At 51.2% G+C, this 22,081-nt stretch overlaps 1 protein-coding gene and 1 long non-coding RNA gene across 8 annotated transcripts in view; one reads left to right on the top strand and one right to left on the bottom strand.

Annotated features, from left to right (window-relative positions):
- Positions 1-22,081, top strand: part of ABCC6 (ATP binding cassette subfamily C member 6) — a 67,464-nt gene that overhangs the window by 27,366 nt on the left and 18,017 nt on the right. For all 7 annotated transcript variants that reach the window (XR_011252617.1, XR_011252616.1, XR_011252618.1 and 4 more), the window contains 12 exons: positions 2,687-2,779; positions 2,974-3,177; positions 3,748-3,894; positions 4,545-4,632; positions 6,790-6,865; positions 8,868-8,994; positions 9,158-9,334; positions 11,085-11,252; positions 11,698-11,872; positions 14,794-14,869; positions 17,229-17,349; positions 18,961-19,168. Coding sequence is in view for 4 of the 7 variants with exons in the window: in XM_069569840.1 (XP_069425941.1) it covers positions 2,687-2,779; positions 2,974-3,177; positions 3,748-3,894; positions 4,545-4,632; positions 6,790-6,865; positions 8,868-8,994; positions 9,158-9,334; positions 11,085-11,252; positions 11,698-11,872; positions 14,794-14,869; positions 17,229-17,349; positions 18,961-19,168 (1,660 nt within the window). In the remaining 3 variants the exon portion in view is untranslated. The remainder of the gene's footprint in view (positions 1-2,686; positions 2,780-2,973; positions 3,178-3,747; positions 3,895-4,544; positions 4,633-6,789; positions 6,866-8,867; positions 8,995-9,157; positions 9,335-11,084; positions 11,253-11,697; positions 11,873-14,793; positions 14,870-17,228; positions 17,350-18,960; positions 19,169-22,081) is intronic.
- Positions 13,890-15,098, bottom strand: LOC138428912 (uncharacterized). The gene is made up of 3 exons (XR_011252619.1): positions 14,759-15,098; positions 14,372-14,466; positions 13,890-14,253 (listed from the first exon to the last, which is right to left on the bottom strand). It is a non-coding gene; the product is annotated as an uncharacterized lncRNA (long non-coding RNA).

Here is a 22,081-nt window from a genome sequence, read left to right as displayed (position 1 = left end):
GACAGAGGAGCCTGATAGGCTGCAGTCCATGGGGTCGCTAAGAGTTGGGCACGACTGAGCGACTTCACTTTCACTTTTCACTTTCATGCATTGGAGAAGGAAATGGCAACCCACTCCAGTGTTCTTGCCTGGAGAATCCCAGGGACAGAGGAGCCTGGTGGGCTGCCGTCTATGGGGTCGCACAGAGTCGGACAAGACTGAAGCGACTTAGCAGCAGCAGTATATATGTGTCAGTGCTACTCTCTCAATTCGTGCCACCTTGTCCTTTCCCCGCTGTGTCTACAAGTCTGTTCTCTACATCTGCATCCCCATTCCTTCCCAGCAGATAGATTTCTTAGTACCATTTTCCTAGACTCCATATTATGTGCATGAATATGCAATATTTGTTTTTTCTCTTTCTGACTTGACTTCACTCTGTATAACAGGCTCTAGGTTCATTCACCTCACCAGAACTGATGCAAATGTGTTCCTTTTCATGGCTGAGTAATATCCCATTGTGTACAGGTTCCACATCTTCTTTATCCATTCATCTGTCAATGGGTATCTAGGTTGCTTCCATGTTCTGGCTATTGTAAACAATGCTGCAGTGAGCATGGGGGTACCTGTGTCTTTTTGAATTGTGGTTTTCTTAGGGTATGACATTCTGGGAGCAGCAGGGTCTCTCAGAGACCATACTAATCAAACAGGCCTGGTGGGCTTCCAATAAAATCACTTATGGACACTGAAGTTTGAATTTCACATAATTTCCACATGTTGTAGAATCTTCGTTTGATTTTCATTATCAGTCGTCTGGTAGTGGAAAACCTATGGATCATTTTGTACAGCTTGAGGTCTGCACATAAGCAGGTGGAGGAATCTGGCCTGCATGCCGGGTTTCACGGGCCCCTGGGTGGGTGTATCGACGGCTTATTGACTGTGGGTGAGTGTGGAATGTTCCAGAATGCTAGCTGTGTGATCATCATTATTGTACCGCAGCTGCTGCTTCCACCCCCCTCCCCCCATAAGAGCCTGGATGCTTTTTGACTTGCCACCTTGCAGTCTAGGACCAGCACACATAGTGAGTCCTCCGCAGGTAAATAGATGTTAGCTGTTATTATTGGAGAGAAAGGGAGGAAGGACACAGAGTAAAATACACGGCAGTGAAGCAGACTGACCAGTGACCCCAATGAATCTGCAGATGATACCACCCATCACTTTTGTCTGCCTCTTGGCAGACGATCCCTAACTTTAGAAAGTCACCAGGAGACCCTGGTAAAAGGGGGAGGGGTGGGCATTGGGGTTAGCGTTTATAGCATTTTTTGCCAGAGAGAGCTTATTTAACCTTCTGTTCACAGTCCTTTGAGTATTCTCCCAGCTCTGGCAGGTGTTTGCCTTCTGGGAGCCTCTCCATGTGACCCCTGGGTGGCGATATTGCTGCATAAATGAAACAGACGGGCCAGCTGTTTCATTTTACTGTTTCGGCCACATAAAAATCATTTATCCTCTTGGCCACTTTCACATTTTCCGGAGAGACAAACCAAAGAGTGAGGGAAGAGACCTGTCCCCAGTCACAAAGCTGGTGGGGGCGGGGCTGCCAGAGAAAATACAGGACGTCCAACTAAAGGTGAATTTCAGATCAACAGAAGTATGTCTTATAAGTCTATCCCAGACATGACATGGAATATACTTACACTAAAAACTTATTTGCTGCTCATCTGAAATTCAGATTTAACTGGGCCTGCAGTAAAATATATTTGTTTGCTAAGTCTGGCAACCCTTGCGGGGGGTGAATTGAAGATTCAGCTAATGATTGTACAACAGCAGCACTTGCTACAGGTGGTGGAAACAGCTCCATTCCCCTCTAATATAAGGAAACGGCAGCTTAGGGAGGGATAGTATCTTGCCCAGGTGTTGCTGTTCAGTCGCTCAGTCATATCTGACTCTGCGACCCCATGGACTGCTACACGCCAGGCTTCCCTGTCCATCACCAACTCCCGAAGCTTGCTCAGACTATGTCCATCGAGTCGGTGATGCCATCCAACCATCTCATCCTCTGTGTCCCCTTCTCCTCCTGCCTTCAATCTTTCCAGCATCGGGTCCTTTTCTAATGAGTCAGCTCTGCCTCAGGTGGCCAAAGTATTGGAGCTTTAGCAACAGTCCTTCCAATAAATATTCAGGATTGATTTCCTTTAGGATTGACTGGTTTGATCTCTTTGCAGTCCAAGGGACTCTCAAGAGGAGTCTTTTCCAACACCATAGTTCAAAAGCATCAATTCTTTGGCACTCAGCCTTCTTTATGGGTCCAGCTCTCACTTGCCCAGGGCCACACCAAAGTGTGGCGTAAATTCAGGATTGGAACCCAGATCCCCCTCCAGAGTCTGTTTTCACCATTGTAGCCAGGCCCAACCCTACCCATCTGGATGCATGTCCTGTCATGACTATGACCGCGCCCTCCATCATGTGAGGTTCATCATTTTTCACTCCCCCACCAAACACAGGTGGGCTCCATCTTCCATGTGTCCCCTTCTAAGGAGCCCAGGAGTCCCGATCTCTATGACCTGGTGGCTTCTCTCATTGGACTCTCTGACACCTCACTGCTTGGGACCCGAGTATGAGCATCACAACCACTTCCCACCATCAACCAGCCTGGTATTGACAGCTAGGCTCCTGGAGGCGTCTCATGACATCTGGCCCCCTCTTTATCCAGCTTCTAGGACCATCTGCCCTCACCGCCATCGCTGTCTTCGTGAGCCTCCTCCCTCTGAATTTCTTCATCACCAAGAAGAGGAACCACCATCAGGTTTGGCGTTTGGAAGAAGGGACGCTCCAGGCCAGAAGGGGGTGGCAAGCCTGCAGGTCTCAGGACCCGCGCTGGTGCAGAGGGGAGGAGGCAGGTGCAGGGCAGGGGTGGGGGCTTGTGGCGGTTGCAGAAAAGGAACTTCTATCCTATTCCAGACTTCCTATCCTCTCCTCTCTTCTTCCCTCTGGTCCCAGGAGGAGCAAATGAGACAGAAGGACTGTCGGGCGCGGCTCACCAGCTGCATCCTCAGGAACGTGCGGACGGTCAAGTACCATGGCTGGGAGGGAGCCTTTCTGGACAGAGTCCTGCACATCCGGGCCCAGGAGCTGGGCGCCTTGAAGACCTCCAGCCTCCTCTTCTCCGTGTCTCTGGTGTCCTTCCAAGTGTCCACATTTCTGGTGATGTCACTCTGGTCCCCTTGCAGAGCAAGGACTGGGGGCGGAGTGCTGGGGGTGCGGGATGAGGGCTCCCCATATAGGCTCACGGGGTCCCATCACACCGAGTGACCGTCACAGACTGACCGTCACCTAGCATGACCATCGTATCAACAACACCCAGACACATCACACCACCAACCCCTGGAAATGAACCCCCCACCCACTGACATTTAGAACCACAAGTGCCACCAGGACCCAGAGCGCTCCGTGGTGGCTGATACCTGCAACTTGAGTCATCTTCCCAGAGTCTAGAGTAATAAATCCCACTGTTGTCTAGACCCACGAAAATGCTAACAAGATGGAAAAATGCATCATCGTCCAATGCCTGGAACTAAGAGTTTCTGATACTAAGAGTGGGGGCCACATGTGCACAACTCCCTCCATTAGCAGCAGAATCGGGGGGACGGTCTGGGCGGAAGAGAAGCCATTCCAACATGGCAGGTGTGGCCTTTGGCCCCTGGAGACACTGCAGCTGCCTGCCTTCCCTGGCCACAGTTAGCAGCTCACTGTTACCACCTGTGTCTCACCCAGGTGGCACTGGTTGTGTTTGCTGTGCATACTCTGGTGGCCGAGGAGAACGCCATGGACGCCGAGAAAGCCTTCGTGACCCTCACGGTTCTCAACATCCTCAACAAGGCCCAGGCTTTCCTGCCCTTCTCCATCCACTCCATCGTCCAGGTGAGGCTGCGGGGAGGGGAGGCTGTCCAGGAGGAACTTTGCAGGCTGGGCTAAAACGATGAAACAAAGCAGGGAAATAGACAGGAGGTCACAGGGAACAGTGGGAAGAAGCCAGCAAACATCCTCAAAATAGGCAGCATCACCTTTCTAGCAAATCCATCTGCGAGGATTCATTCTGGTCCCTTTTTCACATTAATACAAAGGGATCTCATTTCATTTCTCTTCCTTTACTCTCTCTACTCACACTGTGCCTCCTTGCGGGTGATGAAAATGAGAAAACTGCTCCAGCCGAGACATTCCTATTTATTCTTTCATCTCTGAAGATGGGCTTGGGGCTGGAAGTGGAGACACCCCCAGGTGGACAGAGTTTGTAATCATTCCTGATGTCAAGCAATCAAAAAAGCCACCGTCCTCCTCCCTGGTCTGGTCTGCAGAATGGAAGCAAGGAGGTGGGAGGTCGCCACCAGCATTGCGCCAATCTCATGCGCTTCATTGTCCGCGACCTGGAAAGCTTTGTGCTGTTGCCTTGTAAATGCGTAGGTCTTGGTAGTCAGGAAGCTTTCCCACTATCCTGAGGCACCCGACACCCAAAGTCTGAGTTCCTCTGTGGCCCTTAAGGTACAGCTGACCTAAGGCTTTGGTTTCTCCAGGCCCGGGTGTCCTTTGACCGCCTAGCTGCCTTCCTCTCCCTGGAAGAAACTGACCCTGGGGCTGTGGACTCGAGTCCCTCCAGATGCGGTGAGAGCTGAGTTCAGCAGGAGGGGGTGGGAGAGACAAGAGAGCCAGCAGGGCCCCCCTTCCCACTGGTGGAATGCCAGGACCCCAGCTGGGGGCTGCCAGCAATGGGACTGCATGTGTAGACCATGCTGTAGGCTGTGTTACTTGGAACAGGCATTGTGTATGAATCCTCCCCTTGTCACTAAAGAAGCATCAAGCTGCCTACCTAGAAATCATCCGAATCCAAATTCTGGCTCCAGCATGGACCCCAGAATGGGCAACCTTGACCAGTTATTAATCTGCCCGAGCTTCAGTGTTCCCATCTGCAAAATGGACATGGTGATTGTCACAGCACCTCTGCACAGAATTGTTGTGAGGGTTGAATGGGTCCTCTGAAGCCTCGCAGTTAGAGCAGGGCTCTGAAGCAAATCAGCATCCAATGCATTTTAGTTAGAATTATTATTGGTAAAAAATCCAATAATCCAATAAAACTTACGTTAGCAAAGAGACCTCTAAATAACCCCAGATTGGTGTTTCTGAGGCTCCTCATGGCTCTGGCACATTTTCAGCAGGGCACAGCCATATTTAGGCGAATTGGTGTGATTCAGGTGTTTGGAAGTGGATGCTGGCTTGGAATCCCAGGATTGCCTTGCCAGCTTTGTGGCCCAGGCAGTAACAACCCCACTCCTGGCCTCTGCTCCCCACTGTGGCAACCCACCTCCGCCAGGACTGTCCTGAGGGCCACCAAGAGACAGCAGGCCCCCGACTCTCGGGAGCTGCCCGATAACTAGCCTGGGGTCTGAGATGTCATGCCTGAATCCTGGCAGGAGGCCCCGTGGACCCTGGACCAGAACCCCTGAGTGTTATTTAAGTCATGACTCTGACACCCTTGATCACCTGCCTATGACCGGAGCCTCACCACACCTCCTGCCCCCACCCCAGTCCTTGCTCTTCCCGTGAAGGTGTGTGACAGTGAGGTTAACACAAACACCAACAGCTGGCAATGACCGAGCATTTAGCATGAGCCAGCACTTTGGAAGCGCTTTACTTAGTGATGACCCCCTCGAACCTCCTCACCACGGCACCACGGGGTAGGTGCTCCCGTGACCAACCCACTTCACAGATGGAAGTGAAGTCGTACCCCCACACCCCAGACTGTTAAGAAAGGACAAGCCCCTGGAGCAGGGTAGCCAAATTCACAAAAACACAGGACTCCCAGTTAAATCTGAATTTCACGTATTAAGAAATTTGGATTTTTAAGCATAAGTATCTCCCATGCAACGTGTGGGGCAAAATTATCCTGAAAAAGTGCTCATGGTTTATCTGAAATTCAGATATAACTGGGCATCCTGCAGTGTGTCTGAAACCCTCCCCCAGAGACCATCCAGTCCAGTGGGTGTTGACTGCTTATTAAATGTAGGATTCTCAGGCCTCACCCTCAAGCAGAGTCTCCTTTATTGGTTTGAGCTGAACCATGGAGAGCTTTGTGTTTTTTTAAAAAAATCTTTCCAGATGATTCTAAATGTGAATTCAGGGTCTGAAACCACTAATCTGGTGCCTCCCTTATTACATAGATAAAATATCTGAGACCCAGGGACATGGGGAGACTATATGTCCCTGGTTACATCAGTGGCCCCAATGAAATTAATAACACTCCATCTCCAGGGTCCAGGATCAGGTGATAAATTGTATCAGCTGCCCTCTAAACTTTTCTGTGAAGGACCCAATTGTACTTGTTTTAAGGAATAGGCTACCCTCTCCAGTATTCTGGCCTGGAGAATCCCACAGACTGTACAGTCTGTGGGGTTGCAAAGAGTCGGACACGACTGAGTGACTTTCACTAAGCTTTCCAAGTCCTTTTTTCTCTGTCGAAACTGCACACCTCTGCCTTTCTAGTGTGAAAGCAACCCCAGGAATACATAAATGAATGGGCCTGGCTGTGTTCCAATAAAACTTTATACAAATAGGCAGCAGACAGGGTCTGGCCCCTAGGCTGTGGTTTGCCAACCACCGAGTTATGTAACCATCCGACAGGGAGAGAATGACCACCACAGGTCACACGAGCCAGTGCGTGGAGGAACCATCTGTTTAGTGGGGGAGATTTCCTGTGGCCCGTGGGTGTCCTGGGGGAGGGGCAAGCCGGGAGCATCTTGTGTAACTGGCCTGTATGCCTTGTAGCTGCTGGGGAGGACTGCATCAGCATACAGGAAGGCACCTTCACCTGGTCCCAGGAAAGCGCTCCCTGCCTGCACAGGTACAGGTGGTGGCCCTGGGAACAGCCTTCCCTTGGATGTTGGCGAGGTGGGGGAGGACGGGAAAGCGAGAGTTCCCATAGATGGACGGGGAACAGGGTTTCAGAGCCTTGCCTGTCAGGGAGGAGATGCCCCCCTGGTCCCCAGGCTGGTCATGCTGATGTTGACGGAGGCCTGGCCAAGAGGAGCCCCAGGGAGCCGTGGCGGCTTCTGTCCCTGTTATATCGGACTGGCCACTGTCTCCTCCAGCCCCCAGCTCTTTGGCTGGGTCTCTGTGGCAGAAAACCCCAGCAAACTGCAAAGCTCCCTATGAAGGGAGAGGAAACACCCTGGACTGTATCTGTGTTGCTTGTCATCCACTCATTTCATGGTGTTTATCGAGCACTTGCTATGTGCCAGGCCCTGTTCTAGGAACTAGGAATAGAGTGAAGAAAACAGACAAGGGCCCTGTGCTCTTGGGGCTGACATTCTGATGGCAGGGGGTGGGGTGGGGTGTGGGTGGGGCAGCGGGCACAAATGAGAAGTTAGGGTGAGGGGGCAGAGTGATGTCAAGGGAGGGGTATGTGCAGTGAGGGAAGGCCTGGCACTTAAACAGAGGTCAGATGACGGGCAGGAATGAGCCTTGCACGTGTTTGGGACAGGAGCTTTCTAGGCAGTGGGAAGAGCAAGTGCCAAGGTCCTGAGGCAGGTGTGTGCCTGGACCCAGGACTCTCCACCTTGGCATCACTGACATTTGGGGCTGAGAGTTCTGTGTGGTGGGGGCTGTCCTGTGCCCTGTCGCAGGATTAGCAGAACTCCCAGTAGATTCGAGAACAGCCCCACCAGGTGTGACAACTGAAAGTATCTCTAGACTTTGCCACTTGACACTTGTGGGGCACGATCCCCCAGGTGTGTTTGAGAAACAGGACATCAGCATGGCTGCAGTGATGGGATGCTGGGCGTCCTTCAGGATTGTCGGAACCTCACCTTTTACCCCAGGAGAAGCGGGAACTGCTGGGGCTGCCACTGGGGAGTTGGGTTTGAACAGGTCCCTCGGGCCCGTGTGTGGGGGATGGACTGCAGGGCCTAGACAGGGTGGGGGGCAAGGGCTTCAGTAGGGAGAGCTATGAGGAGCCTGTGGCTATGACCTGGGCCACAGGAGATGCTAGTTAAATCCTCCCAACCAGTAAACTCTGCATGAGTACATGTGTACATATGGGTGTACATGTGTACATATGGGTGTACATATGGGTGTACATGTGTGTGCATGAGAGCATTTATGTATGCACTTGTGTCTGCATAGATTGTGCATACATCATGTGCATGTCTCTGTGCACATGTATGGTGCGCGTGTGTATGTGTACTTGTGTGAGGGTGTGCATCTGTGTGCAGTCTGTGTGTACAGTGCATGTGGGCAGTTACATGTGCCCTTGTGTATGCTGGCATGTATGTATCTGTGTACAGGTGTGTGTGAGGTATGGTGTAGTGAGTGTGCACAGACCCATGTGAGCACTGTGTACATGTGTGCATGCATGTGTGATGTGAGTGTGCACAGACCCTTGTGTACCTGTGTATATCTGTGTACACGTGTGCCTGCATGTGTGATGCGAGTGTGCACAGACCCTTGTGTACCTGTGTATATCTGTGTACACATGTGCAGGTGTGTGTGGTGCAGTGTGCCCAGACCCATGTGCATGCACATGTGGATGTGGTATAGTGTGCACAGACCTGTGTGCGTGCATGTGTACATTTGTGTACACATGAGCATGTGAGTGTGCAAGACCCGTGTGTGTGTGCAGCTGTGTACACATGTGCATGCAGGTGTGGGCACGTGTACAGTCGCATGCAGGATGGCAGCGCGCATAGCCATACAGGGGTTGGGAGAGGAAGGGAGGCCCCAGACATCCTCTTAGCGGCCCCCCGTGAGTCACCAGGAGCCGAGGCCAGTTGTCTGGGGTTCACCAACTCTGCCCAGATTCAGGCTGAGTCCTACTCAGGGACACGTCGCCCCTTCTGTGTTGCCAGGATCAACCTCACGGTGCCCCAGGGCTGCCTGCTCACTGTCGTCGGTCCCGTGGGGGCAGGAAAGTCCTCTCTACTGTCTGCCCTCCTCGGGGAGCTGTCCAAGGTGGAGGGGTCCGTGAGCATCAAGGTGAGGCTAGGCCCCTGCCATTCACTGGACTGTCCCCTACCTCTGCTCTTCCCGGTTCACAGCTAAGCTCCTCTCTGCCTTTCACCACTGCCAAGAACCTGGCTCCCACCGCTCCCCCAAAACTGCTCCCAACCCCGTCCCTATCAGCCTGTTTGTCTTTTAGGGTCCGGTGGCTTATGTGCCCCAGGAGGCCTGGGTCCAGAACACGTCTGTGGTGGACAATGTGTGCTTCGGGCAGGAGCTGGATGCACCGTGGCTGGAGACGGTCCTGGAGGCCTGTGCCCTGTGGCCAGATGTGGATGGCTTCCCTGCAGGGGTCCACACCCGAACTGGGGAGCAGGTGAGGGTCCTGGGGGGCCTTCATGGGCCAGGGAGGCGGGGCGGCTGGGGGCCATTGGTTGCCCTGACCTGTGAGGGAAGGATACAGGGGAGACAGAGTGGGAAAGAAAGTAGGGGAGGAAAGGGGCCCAGCTCAGGACCAGGCACATAGCAAGTGCTCAATAAACAGTCTTAATGAGAATGATTGAAAATGGAGACTGAAGAGGCCAGGAGACATGGCAGGGGTTGGTGGGTGGGGGGTGGAGGCTCTGTAACAACTGGGGATGAAGTGACCCGGGCTCCTGCCCTGCCTCTCTGCGTGACAGTGGTCAGATTGCTTCCTGTCTCAGGACCTCACCAAAAAATCTGGGCTGAGATGTCTGATAAACAGGATGTGTGCATCCAGAGCTATGGGTTGGGCCGGGATTGACAAACTATGACCCATAGGTCAAATCCAGCCCACCAGCTGGGTTTGTAAATAAAGTTTTATTGGAACCCAGCCATGCACATTCATTTACCTGTGGTCCGTGGCTGCACTTGCACGATCAGGGCAGAGATGAGCAGCTGTGACAGAGACTAGGGTGGGGGTGGGGCAGCAAAGCTTTATTTGTTTATTTTCGGCTGCACTGGGTCTGCGTTGCTGCATGTGGGCTTTCTCTGGCTGCGGAGAGCAGGGCCTGCTTTAATGGGGATGCACAGGCTTCTCACTGCGGCGGCTTCTCTTTGTTGCAGAGCGTGAACTCTGGTACACGGGGCTTCAGTAGCTGCAGCATGTGGGTTCAGTAGTTGTGGGACACGGGCTTAGTTGCTCCACAGCATATGGGATCTTCCCAGACCAGGGATCAGACCAGTATCCCCCTGCATTGCAAGATGGCTTCTTAACCACTGGACCACCGAGGAAGCCCCTGCAAACCTTTAAATGGTTCCTGTCTGGCCCTTTACAGAACACATTTGCTGACCCTTGGATTAAGGAATTGAGGGTGGAGAAATGGGAGATAAGTTAAGTAAATGGGTAAGGTTTCCTGGAAGGAAGAGGAGAGTTTCCAGGAAAGGGTCTGGAGGAGCCAGAAAGAGCAGCTGAGAAGGAACATTGGGGAGAAAGACAAGGCATCCTGCAGCCAAACAGAGGGAGTGGGGTGCCGGCTGCCCTCCACTTCTGTCACATCCTAAACCAAACATGATTTCCTGTTCCCTGCTCCCCCGAAACCCACCCCATGCTGGATAACGGAAGCTCCATCCTTGCAGAGCTCAGAGCCCAAACCTTGGTGTCCTCCTTGATTCTCTCTTTTTCTTACACCCGTGTCTAATCCATCAGCAAATCCTGCTGGATCCCCCTTTGAGGCAGACCTAGAATGTTCCATGCCCCACCCCAACATCAGCTCTCCCCACATATTAGCCATGCAGTAAATATGAGTGGAATGATGAATGAATGAAAATAAGGACTGAACGTTCCCACTGGAACTTTCCCACTGGATTAGGCAACAGGGGAGTGACTGGTGTCCATGAGGAAGACTGTATCAGTGGAGAAATGGGAATAGAAACTGGACTCAAGGGGAGGGAGAGGCAGATGCAGGAAGCTTGGCTGGAAAGGGGAGAAGCCAGGCGGGTGGAGGCTGGGGGCATGTTGTCTTGAGAGCACGTGCTTCCAGTTGGAGGTGGCTATGGAGGACGGGCACTGTGAGCCATAGCTCACTCTGGTGAGCAGGCGTGTCCCCATCACACTGGCATCGCAGGTGTAGACCCAGGTTCCAGTCCCTCCCTTGTCACCACAGGGCATGAATCTCTCTGGGGGCCAGAAGCAGCGGCTGAGCCTGGCCCGGGCTGTCTACAGGAAAGCTGCTGTGTACCTGCTGGATGACCCCTTGGCAGCTCTGGATGCCCATGTTGGCCAGCATATTTTCAACCGGGTTATTGGGCCTGACGGGCTGCTCCAGGGGACGGTAAGTTTGGAAAAATGTCTCAGAGGCCATAGTCCAAAGGTAGAGAAATTTCTAACCAACATCTGCTCACCACCACCCTCCTGGAATTCAGTTTTCCTCTTTGTAATGGTCAGCTTTTGCTGTGACCACGCTGTGTAACAAACAGCCCCCAAATCGCAGTGGCTCACAACTTCAGTCATTTCTTGCCTACAGGTCTGTGGTTAAACTACCACAGCTCTACGTAAGGTCACTGGCCAGGTTCAGGTGAACTGTGTCTTCTGGTTTCAAGACAGGTTGAAGGAGCTCCTTTACTTCTCTGTTGGGACATGCTGTTTTCAAGAAACAGGGCAGGAGCACAAGAAGGGGAGGTCTCCCCACTCTGAGCCCCAGGACACTGCCAGCCCCCTCCCCCAGCTCTGGAACAGTGGTCAAGTGCGTGAGTGTAACTTCCATCCCTTCCTGCCAGACTCGGATTCTCGTCACCCACGCACTCCACGTCCTGCCCCAGGCTGATTGGATCGTGGTGCTAGAAGATGGGGCCATTGCAGAGATGGGTTCCTTCCAGGAGCTGCTGCACAGGAAGGGGGCCCTGGTGGGCCTTCTGCATGGAGCCAGACAGCCAGGAGATGGAGGAGAAGGAGGTACTGGCTGGGCTTTGCTGGTTCTCTGTGCCTGGCTTCTGCCACCCTCTGAGAGGAGGCTACACAGCTCCCACTGGCCAGAGTGGAGCCTTCAGACCACACCCTCCCTTCAGGCCCAGGCCAGAGGCAGACGGCTCTCCCATGAGGCCACCTGTCCCCCAGTTGGTGCCAGTGGAACTTTCTATGAGCCAGGGACTGTGCTAAGTGCTTCTATAAACATGCATTGTCTTATTTGGTCTTCACAACCCTCTATGAGGCACTGTGCAGCTATTTTTTTCACCTTATTTTTCATTTTTTTATGCAAATGCAGCATACGAGTCCAACTTTCATGCGTATATGTCTTTACATGAGCCAGGCTCACATCTCTTCATCACAGTGGTGGTTCACAGACTTTTGGATGCAAAATTTTACTTGAAACACTCATTTAAAATGCCATTCCAAGCTCTCCCCATGAAGATTTTGGGATTCAAAGGCTTTTGATGGTTGTGGTCAATATACCACATTTTGAGTAACAAGGCCCAAATATGATATACCTAGACTAGCTTCTCAGCCTTTTGGCCAAGGTCAAGTACATGCGTGCATAGTTGTTCAGTCGTGTCCGACTCTTTGTGAACCCTTTGGACTTGAGCCTACCAGGCTCCTCAGTCCAGGGATCCAACCCACGTCCTCTGTGTCTCTGGCATTGAAGGCAGATCCTTTACCTGCTGAGCTCTCAGGGAAGGTCAAGTATAATACAAGGGCTTCCCTGATGACTCAGTGGTGAAGAATCTGCTTACCAACACAGAGGATGCAGGCTGGATCCCTGAATCAGGAAGATCCCCTAGAGTAGGAAATGGCAACCCACTCCAATTGTCTTGCCTGGAAAATTCCATGGACAGAAGAGCCTGGTGGGCTGCAGTCCATGGGATCGCAAAGAGTTGGGCATGACTTAGTGACTGAAAACAGACTAGAATACCTAGATGTACTATGATATACCAAATAAGGCAATAAGAATGTAGCTCTAATTGGCTAATGTAACTGAGTGGAAAGTAAATTATAGCATTTTATATCAGAACAAGTAGGTATATATAAGTAGGTATTCATGCAAATCTTCAAGACAGCCACACAAGAAAGTTTTGTGTTTTTTGTGGGTGCTGTGTACCACAGAGGTATTATTTGATTTTGTTACTAGATGGGGGGTATGCACTTGCTCAATGAATTGCCAGCAGTTTGAAAGTTTGACGTTCGTGTTGGGGCAGGAGATTCATCCTGAGTTTATTATTTATGCCATGATTAATCCTACTGAGTTACATAGCATTATCAGAAGCATTGTTGGGTGGGACTTCCCTGGCAGTCCAGTGGTTAAGACTCTGGGTTCCTGGTGCCGGGGCCATGCGTTCAATCCCCCATGCTGCAGGGTATGTCCTGGCCGAGAGCTTCCTCAGGACCAGGTGCTGGGGCAGCAGATTCAGGGCACAGCTGTGGACTCTGGGCGCCCACTGCCGCCAGCCCTCAGACAGGACCCACCACCCCAGATCCCAAGCATATCCAGTGCCCCCATGGCCTCGTGGTGGCCAAGGAGGAAGGGGACGGGGCCGCCAGGGTTCAGCAGCGGGGTCCAGGTCGGAGCAGGAAGAGGCCCACAACGTGCTTACGAGAGTGCTCTGTGAGTCCATCCTGTGTGCAGTTATCGCAGCCACTTTTCCGAGGAGCAGCTCAGCCAAAAGAGAGTTAAATAATTTGCCCAAGATCTCAAGAGTAGAACTTGGGTGTGTTCAGCTCCCAAGTCTGTGCTTGTAACTGCTACAGGGACCGAGCAAGGAGGTCACTTGGTATCTTGAGGCCAGAGGCCCCTGGGCGTGCCAGCTAGGGGTTCTACCTACCCAGAGAACACAATCCTTACTGGAAAAATTGACAGTGTTCTGGTAGGAAAGTCAGTGATCCATGTTCAGCCACAGTGATGATAAAGAACTGCCAAGGTCACCTCCATTAACTCATTTAATCACCACTTAGCACCTGTGAGCTCAGTACTGTACTCACCTTCATTAAAAAAATATTTATTTATTTTAACCGGAGGATAATTACAGTATTATGATGGCCTTGGCCATACAGCCACATGAATCGGCCACCGGCATACTTATGTCCCCTCCCTCCCTCCTGAACCCCCCTCCCACCTCCCTCCCCACTCCAACCCTCCAGGTTATCACAGAGCATCATCTTGAAACACATGCATTATCATATGTAAAATAGATAGCCCACAGGAGTTTGATGTATGACACCGGGAACCTCCATTTTTTAGATGAGAACAGAAGCCCGGAAGTTCAAGAACTGGTCCATGTTGACCTGATTCGTAAGTGGCAGTGTCAGGGTTTGAACCTCCATCTGTATGCTGTTTGCTGCCCCTGCAAGACAGAGTTGGGGCTCACAGCCAGTTTTCCCCCATCCCAGGCTCTGCCTCCTCTGCTAAGCAGTGGCTCACCGTGGTAAAGTCCCTAAACTTTGATTCACTGTGTCACCCACCTGGGGCTTGAAGATAGGACCCTCCCAGCCTGGGGGATGGTGGGCAGGAGGGTTCTTCCTTGGGGAGAGGACATCTGAGTTTGGGTGAGAGCTACCTGGAAAAGAACATTCCAGAAATGGTGAACTGATTGTGCGAGGGCACTGAGGGGTCTCAAGCAGTTGGACTTGGTGCAGTGATTATTGCTGTTTCCCAGCCCCAAGTTCATAGCAGATGCTTGGTTATTTTTGCCAAGTGAATAAGTGAGTGAATGAATGAGGTTCCGGGAAGAACCCAGGGAGAACGGAGTGAGAGAGAAGGAGCCAGGTGAGAGGACGTGGACGCTCAGCGAGTGGAAGCAGCAGAGCCAGTGGGCGTCAGAGCCAGCATCCGGACCCCGAGGCACCGACCTGCATCGAGTGACGCGGCTCCCTTGACCTTGCAGAAACAGAACGCCCGGCCGGTGCCAAAGACCCCAGAGGCTCTGCTGCAGGTGGGAGGCCTGAGGGCGGATCAGAGAGGTGAGTTCGCTGTGGTGCTGAGCACAGGGAAGGCCCGAAAGCCGAGGCCAAAGCAGAGGTGCAATGTTATACCGCCTGCATCTCAGGAGGGTGGGGCGGCCCCAACCGTTCTGGATTGAACACCTGCTGAAGACCCACCACGGGGCCCAGTGCAGGACGACTCACCAGAGACCGCTGACCGGTCAATTAGCCAAAATAACTAAGTCCCCACGTGTCCCTTTCACAGAATGACCAATCTCAGGTGTGATGAAGGCCGTGGGTTTTGTCAGAGTTGTCTCGTGGCCGTAGTGGGGCAGGGCCGATGCAAAGAAGGAGTCAGACCATGCTTGTTAATGTCCGTGCCAGGCCCTGTGGCTCATGCTTTGAGGGGTTTCAGCGTCACTTGGTGCTGGCGGGGTCACCAGGGGGAGGCCTGGTGTCCCCCTTTCTCCAGCTCCCTCTAGCCACTCACTGATGGACTCACTGAGGTGCCATCTTCAACAGGGGGACGGACCACCCATGCGCTCCATTTTTATGGAAAGTGACCTTGTAAAAGAGAACAAGAAGACCACTGGGTGCCCTGAGGGAGAACTTAAGTGCCAATCGCTGGGGGACTACAAGGGACAGTGGAGGGGCCTCAGTCCTTGAGGCTGGACCCAGTTCCTCCCATCACAGCCAGTCACCCAGAGCACTTCTGGGCCATTTGCTGGGCAGGCCCACGGTGTATAGTATCCTAAGTAAGAGCAGATAGATAGACATGTAGCTAGATGATGGGTAGACAGATAATAGGTAGAGAGGTAAGTAGGTAGGTAGATACATAAATAGCAAGACAGAGAAAAACAGATACATTGATGTAGGTAGATGAATACTGTATTGGAAAAACTTGCTAATCATCCACCCCCTTTCTCTCCATCGTTGTTGTCTTTTCATTGCTAAGTTGTGTCCGACTCTTTTGTGACCGCATGGACTATAGCCCGCCAGGTTCCTCTATCCATGGGATCATCCAGGCAAGAATATTGAAGTGGGTTGCCATTTCCTTCTCCAGGAGATCTTCCCAACCCAGGGTTCAAACCTGTGTCTCCTGCATTGGCAGAGAGGTTCTTTACCACTGTGCCACCAGGGAAGCTCTCACACAACTACATCATTCACTTCTGACACCAGATGGGTGCTCCCCTACCCCCCGCAAACCTTCACAGCAAGCGATTCTCCAGCACCAACAGGATGTCCTACAATTGAACTCAGTTCTGACGCTGACCACCTGGAGAGAATGTCAGATCCCACAAGCGAAGAGCTCAGTCCCTCAAGCCTGCTCCCCCCACTTCAGATGCCAGTCACAAGTAGTAGGTCCCCAGGGTTCACACAACTTCTGTCCTACTTGGGGACGAATCGGGGGCTTGCATCACACCCTCCTTGAGTTTGATTAATTTGCTTAAATAGCCCACTGCATTCAGTTTATTGAAGGATGTGATCAAGGAGATAGAACAGCCAAATAAAGAGACACACAGGGCGAGGTCTGGGAGGGTCCCACACACAGGAGCTTCTGTCTGCGTGGAGCCCGGTGTGTCAACCTCTAGGCATGGTTCATCATTAATTCCATTTCCCGCCCCTCTTCCCTCACTGGAGAATTGGGGTGGGGCTGAAAATCCCAAGCTTCTAATCATGGCTTAGTTTTTCTGGTGACCAGCCCCCATCCAGGAACCCACCCAGAGTCATCTCAGTAGAACAGAGATGCTCTCAAGGCTCTTCTCACTTAGGAATTTACAAGGGTTTTAGGAGCTCTGTGCCAGGGATGGGGTCAAAGACCAAATACATATTTCTTAACATAAATCACAATATCACAAAGATAAATTGATAGATGAATAAATAGATTGATGGGTAGATGATTGGTTGATAGATGATAGATAGATAGACATAGATTATCCCCATTTTACATCTGAGGAAACTGAGGCACGGAGAGATTAGTCAACTGCCCATGGTTTCACAGTAAATGGCAATTCATACTTAAGGTCATCTGCCTACTCAGCCACAGTTAATAGGAACAATCCGAAAGTGTTCAGCAGACTTCCTGAAAACCTGGACTGACAAATCTGAGAGTAAACAGCTGGTGCAAAATGACTGCAGCAATGCTCAGGCCAAAATGAAAGCCGAGGAGCTCCTTCAGTGAGATGGCATTGGAAGAACAGGCTTGACCGACTCTGGGGTAATAGGTGGCATCTAGCTGGCACTGCAGATGGAGAATGGGAGCGTGGCACCTAATTGGTGCTCACAGTGTTAGTTGAATGAATGAACTAACAATGAGTGAGTGAGTGAGGGGCTCAGTGGCTACCGTACACCCCATGAGGAGAGATGCTGATTTGTCCTCATTTGCTCTAAATGACAGGTTCGTGAAGTTAGTGCCTGAGAAGGACAGCGCTGCCTCAGAGGCCCAGATAGGGCTTCCCCTGGATGATCCTGAGGGGCCAGGACAGCCGAAGGGAAAGGACCGCACGCAGTATGGCAGGGTAACCATCTGTGCCCCCCTCCCCCCACATCCACGGCTGCTGCTGCCCCCGGGGCTCGGGACCTCCCAGCACACACAGCACTGGGTGCGGGAAGAGGCTGGGGGGCACGACTCACCTTTATTGACCACCTACTATGTGCCAGGTAAGATTCCAGACACTTCATACTTCTTAATGTTCACAACCACCATAAACTCAGATGATGATGGCTCCGTTTTAGGGATGAACAAACTGAGTCCTTAAGGAGTTTAGAGATTTGTCTGTGTTGTCACAGCTAGCAAGTGACCACTCGGGACTCAAACTTAGGACCGTCTGAATCTGAAGTTTACAGTATTTCTCCTTTCCTATGCTGCTTTGTCCACCCATCCACTCCCTACCTATTCATTCATCCACCCATCCATCTTCCTTCCCACCCTCCCATCTACTCAGGCTTCTATCCATCTCACCCAGCTATCCAACTCGTCACTCACCCATCACTCACCCGTCCATCCGTGCTGCCATCCGTGTCTCCACCCAGCCTCTTACAGGCCCACTCTTTCACTCTTCCGCCCTCCCATCTACTCAGGCTTCTATCCGTCTCACCCAGCTATCCAACTCTTCACTCACCCAGTCTCCCACCCGTCCATCCGTGCTGCCATCCGTGTCTCCACCCAGCCTCTTACAGACCCACTCTTTCACTCTTCTGCCCTCCCATCTACCTGCTCACTCACCCATTCGTCCACTCAACCGTCCACCTACTCATCCACCCAGCAAACATCTTCAGAACTCCCACGTGTGCCAGACCACGTTTCTGCCTTGGTGGAGATTGCAGGCCAGTGGTGGTGGGGTTAGGAAACAATTAGGCTAATAAGAAAGGTGATATCAGGTAATGATAGATGCTGTAAAGAAAATAAAGAAAAGTGATGAGACAGGGACCAACCAGGAGTCGGGGGCCTGCTTGGAGAGGATGCTCTGAAGAGTGACGTCTGTCATCCCTGAAGGAGGTGAGGGAACCAGCCATGGGAAGAGCAGGGAAGAGCACTGCAGGCAGAGGGAACCGCCGGGGTCAAGGCCTTGAAGCGAGAAGAAGCTAGAGAGAAGGATCCCATGAGACCGGCAGATAGTGCATAGCGGGCGGGTGAGGTCAGAGGTGTACCGAGGTTCGGAATTTCTTCTGAGAGCAAGAGAAAGTCAAGGGCAGGTCAGCAACAGCAATGCAGGGTCAGGTGGCTGTTTGAACAAGTTCATTCTGGGTGCAGCTGCATGCAGAATTTCATATTTGTAGGAACTAGACCTTAAATAAATGACTGACCCACTCTGTGCCTCAGTTGCCCATCTCTCAAGGGGGAAATAGGAGGATGGAGACACGTGCCTGTCTGTAGTAGGTGTTCAGATAAACACTCCCAACCCAGAAAGTGCCACCTCCTGTCCTGTTAAGGCTCCCACTGGCCCCCTGGGAGCCACAGAGGAAGGGGGTCCTGAGACCGGGCGGGCCTGGGGGAGGTGGTGTTCCAGGCGGGAGGTACTGCATGGTGGTTCCATCTGCCTGTTGGCGTGTTTTGGGAGCCCCACCTGGCCCTTCCTGTCTCCCCCGGGGACGTCGCTCTGCCCGCATCTCTCCTATGTGTGCTACAGGTGAAGGCTACCGTGTACCTGACCTACCTACGAGCGGTGGGCACCCCGCTCTGCCTCTACGCACTTTTCCTCTTCCTCTGCCAGCAAGTGGCCTCCTTCTGCCGCGGCTACTGGCTGAGCCTGTGGGCAGACGACCCCACCGTGGACGGGCAGCAGACTCACGCGGCCCTGCGGGGCTGGGTCTTCGGGCTCCTGGGCTGTCTCCAAGGTACCCCTCTCCATCCTCCAGCTGCACCCAAGAGTTCCTCGGGGCTGCCTCACCTATACACCTGGGCTCACCCTCTCTTTCCTGAGCATCTGTGTATCTGTCCTGGGTACAAACACAGACCTGCATCCTCAAGCTGGGGCTAGGGAAGTCCCTACTTTTACAGACCCGTTAGAGTCTCTCCCAGCCTCATTGGCAAAGGCAGAATGTTGGCCCCCAGGTTTGGGGGCACCTGAGCACTTACGTGGGGCAGCAGGTCAGCTGGACTCTGTCCCTCCCCCAAGCAGAGGACCACTCCAAAGTCTGGCTGCTGGTGGCTTCCAGCACCCCTACACGGCTGCCGCTGCCCCCCTCCCAACCCCCAGAGGAGGTGGATCCTGAACCACTTCCCCACCATCATTGCCCCCAACTTCTCTCTCTCTCTTTTTTTTAAATAGCTTTATGTTTTGGGTTCATAGCAAAATTGAGCAGAAGGTATAGAAACATACCCCCCACCTCGGTATAAATATAGCCTAGGTCATTATCAACATCCCCCCTAGTGGTGGGTTTGTCACAGATAATGAACCTATATCCTAGCTACCTGAAGTCCACAGTTGTTGTTTTTTTTTAACAGTCCTCTTCTTCTTTTTTGGCGGGGGGTGGGGGTGGGGGTGGGGGTGGTGGTAGCTGTGCTTTGCCTCAGTTGAGGCACGTGGGATCTTTGATCTTCGTTTCAGCATGCAGGATCTTTAGTTGCGGCATGTGGGATCTAGTTCCGAGAGCAGGGATTCCCCCCTGGGCCACCTGCATTGGGAGTGCGGAGTCTTAGCCATTGGACCAGGAGGGAAGTCCCCCGGAGTCCCCGCTTTTCATCAGGGTTCACTCTGAGAGTTGTACATCCGGTAGGCTTGGACAAATGTATAATGACATATATCCACCATTAGAGTGTCATACGGAATAGTTTCACTGCCCTACAATTATCTGCGCTCTACACGTTGACCTCTGTTTCATGGATCTGAGGGTCTGTGCTTTCACCCAATACCACACAGTCTTTTTTATTTTTTTCTGAGTTCTATACCCTATTTTTCTTCCACATTTACTGATGTAGTTGACACGCAGCACTGTGATTTGACTTACATCATGAACTGATTACCACAATAAGTTTAGTGAACACCTGTCATCTCTGTATGAGATACAAAATGTTAAATATTAAACAATTTTTCCCTGTGATGAGAACTCTTAGGAGTTACTCTCTTAGCTTTCATATACAACATGCATCAGTGTTAATTAGGGCTTCCAGGTGGCTCAGATGGTAAAGAAGATGCCTGAAATGCAGGAGACCCAGGTTCGATTCCTGGGTCGGGAAGATCCCCTGGAGAGAGGAATGGCAACCCTCTCCAGTATGCTTGCCTGGAGAATTCCAGACAGAGGAGCCTGGCGCGCTGCGGTCCATGGGGTTGCAAAGAGTTGGACACAACTGACTAACACTTTCACTTTCAGTGTTAATTGTGTTTAGCATGTTCACGTTACACCCCTAGTATTTACTTGCCTAGTAGCTAGAAGTTTGTGCCTTTTGACCACGTTTATCCAGCTCTCCCTCCCCCCATACCTCACCTCTGGTGACCAGAAATCTGATATGAGTGTGCTTGCTTTTGAAGTGTAATACATACAACGCTGCGTTAGTTCCTCTTCAGAGTTTGCACCTTTCCCTTACGGTACTGGTTGACTGTTGGTCTCATGCCAGTTTCCTGTTAAATTCCACAGTAATTTGACATTTGTCTGCATTTCAAAATGATGACCACGGGAGGTCTTAGTTATGCTCTGTCACCATAAAAAGACAGTATATAATTATGGACAATATTACCTCACACTGTATATTTCATGCCTCTTCACCCATTTACATCGTGAAGGGAAATTTGTCCCTTTTAACCTCTCTGACCTATTTCTCTCCTCCCTCCTCTCCCCTCCCCTATAGCAACCTCCTGTTCTTCTCTCTGTATGTGTGACTCTGTTTAGTTACGTTTATTTGGTTTGTTCTTTCGATTCCACATATAAGTCAAACTACACAGGATTTGTCTTTCTCTGTCATTTCATTTAGCACAATGCCTTCTAGGTCCATCCATGTTGTCCCAAATGGCAGGAGATTTCTCTTTGGCTGAGTCATATTCTGTTGTATATATACTACGTCTTATATATCCATTCATCTATCAGTGGGCACTTAGGTTTCTTCCATATCTTGGCTTTTGTAAATTATACTACAATGAGCATAGCGGTGCCTATGTCTTTTCAAATTAGTGTTTTCATTTTGGGGGAATAAATATCTAGACATGGACCTGCTGGATTGTATGGAAGTTCCACTTTTAATTTTTTGAGGAGTCCCCATACAATTTTCCATCGTGGCCATACCAGTTTACATTCCCGTCTACAGCGCACAAGGGTTCTCTTTTCTCCACACCCTCACCAACACTTGTTTTGTTGTCTTTTAGAATAGCTGACATTGGCAGGTGTGAGATGATACCTCATTGTGGTTTGATTTACGTTTCCCTGATGACTAGTGATGGTGAGCATCTTTTTAAGCACCCATTGACCATCTGTATGTAGTATTTGAAAAAATATCCATTCAGATTCTCCATGCATTTTTTAGTTGGGTGGTTTGGTTTTTTGACATTGAGTTGGATGAGTTCTTAGTATATTTTGGATATGAACTCCTTATCAGAAATATCATTTGCAAATAACTTCCCCCATTCAGTAGGCTAATTTTTCATTTTGTTGATAATTTACTTCACTGTGCAAAAGCTTTTTAGTTTAATGTAGTCATATGTTACTGAGAGAGGTTTTTGTTGTTTGGGGGGGGGCGGTTATTTTTTGTCACGAACAAGCGCTGGATTTTATAATCTTTTGCTGCATCTATTGATATGATCATGTGATTTTTCTTCT

This window comes from Ovis canadensis, chromosome 24 (genome assembly GCF_042477335.2).
Source record: "Ovis canadensis isolate MfBH-ARS-UI-01 breed Bighorn chromosome 24, ARS-UI_OviCan_v2, whole genome shotgun sequence".
NCBI classification, from domain to species: domain Eukaryota; kingdom Metazoa; phylum Chordata; class Mammalia; order Artiodactyla; family Bovidae; genus Ovis; species Ovis canadensis.
Note: the sequence above shows the minus strand (reverse complement) of the source record. Positions and strands in the feature narration are given on the sequence as shown.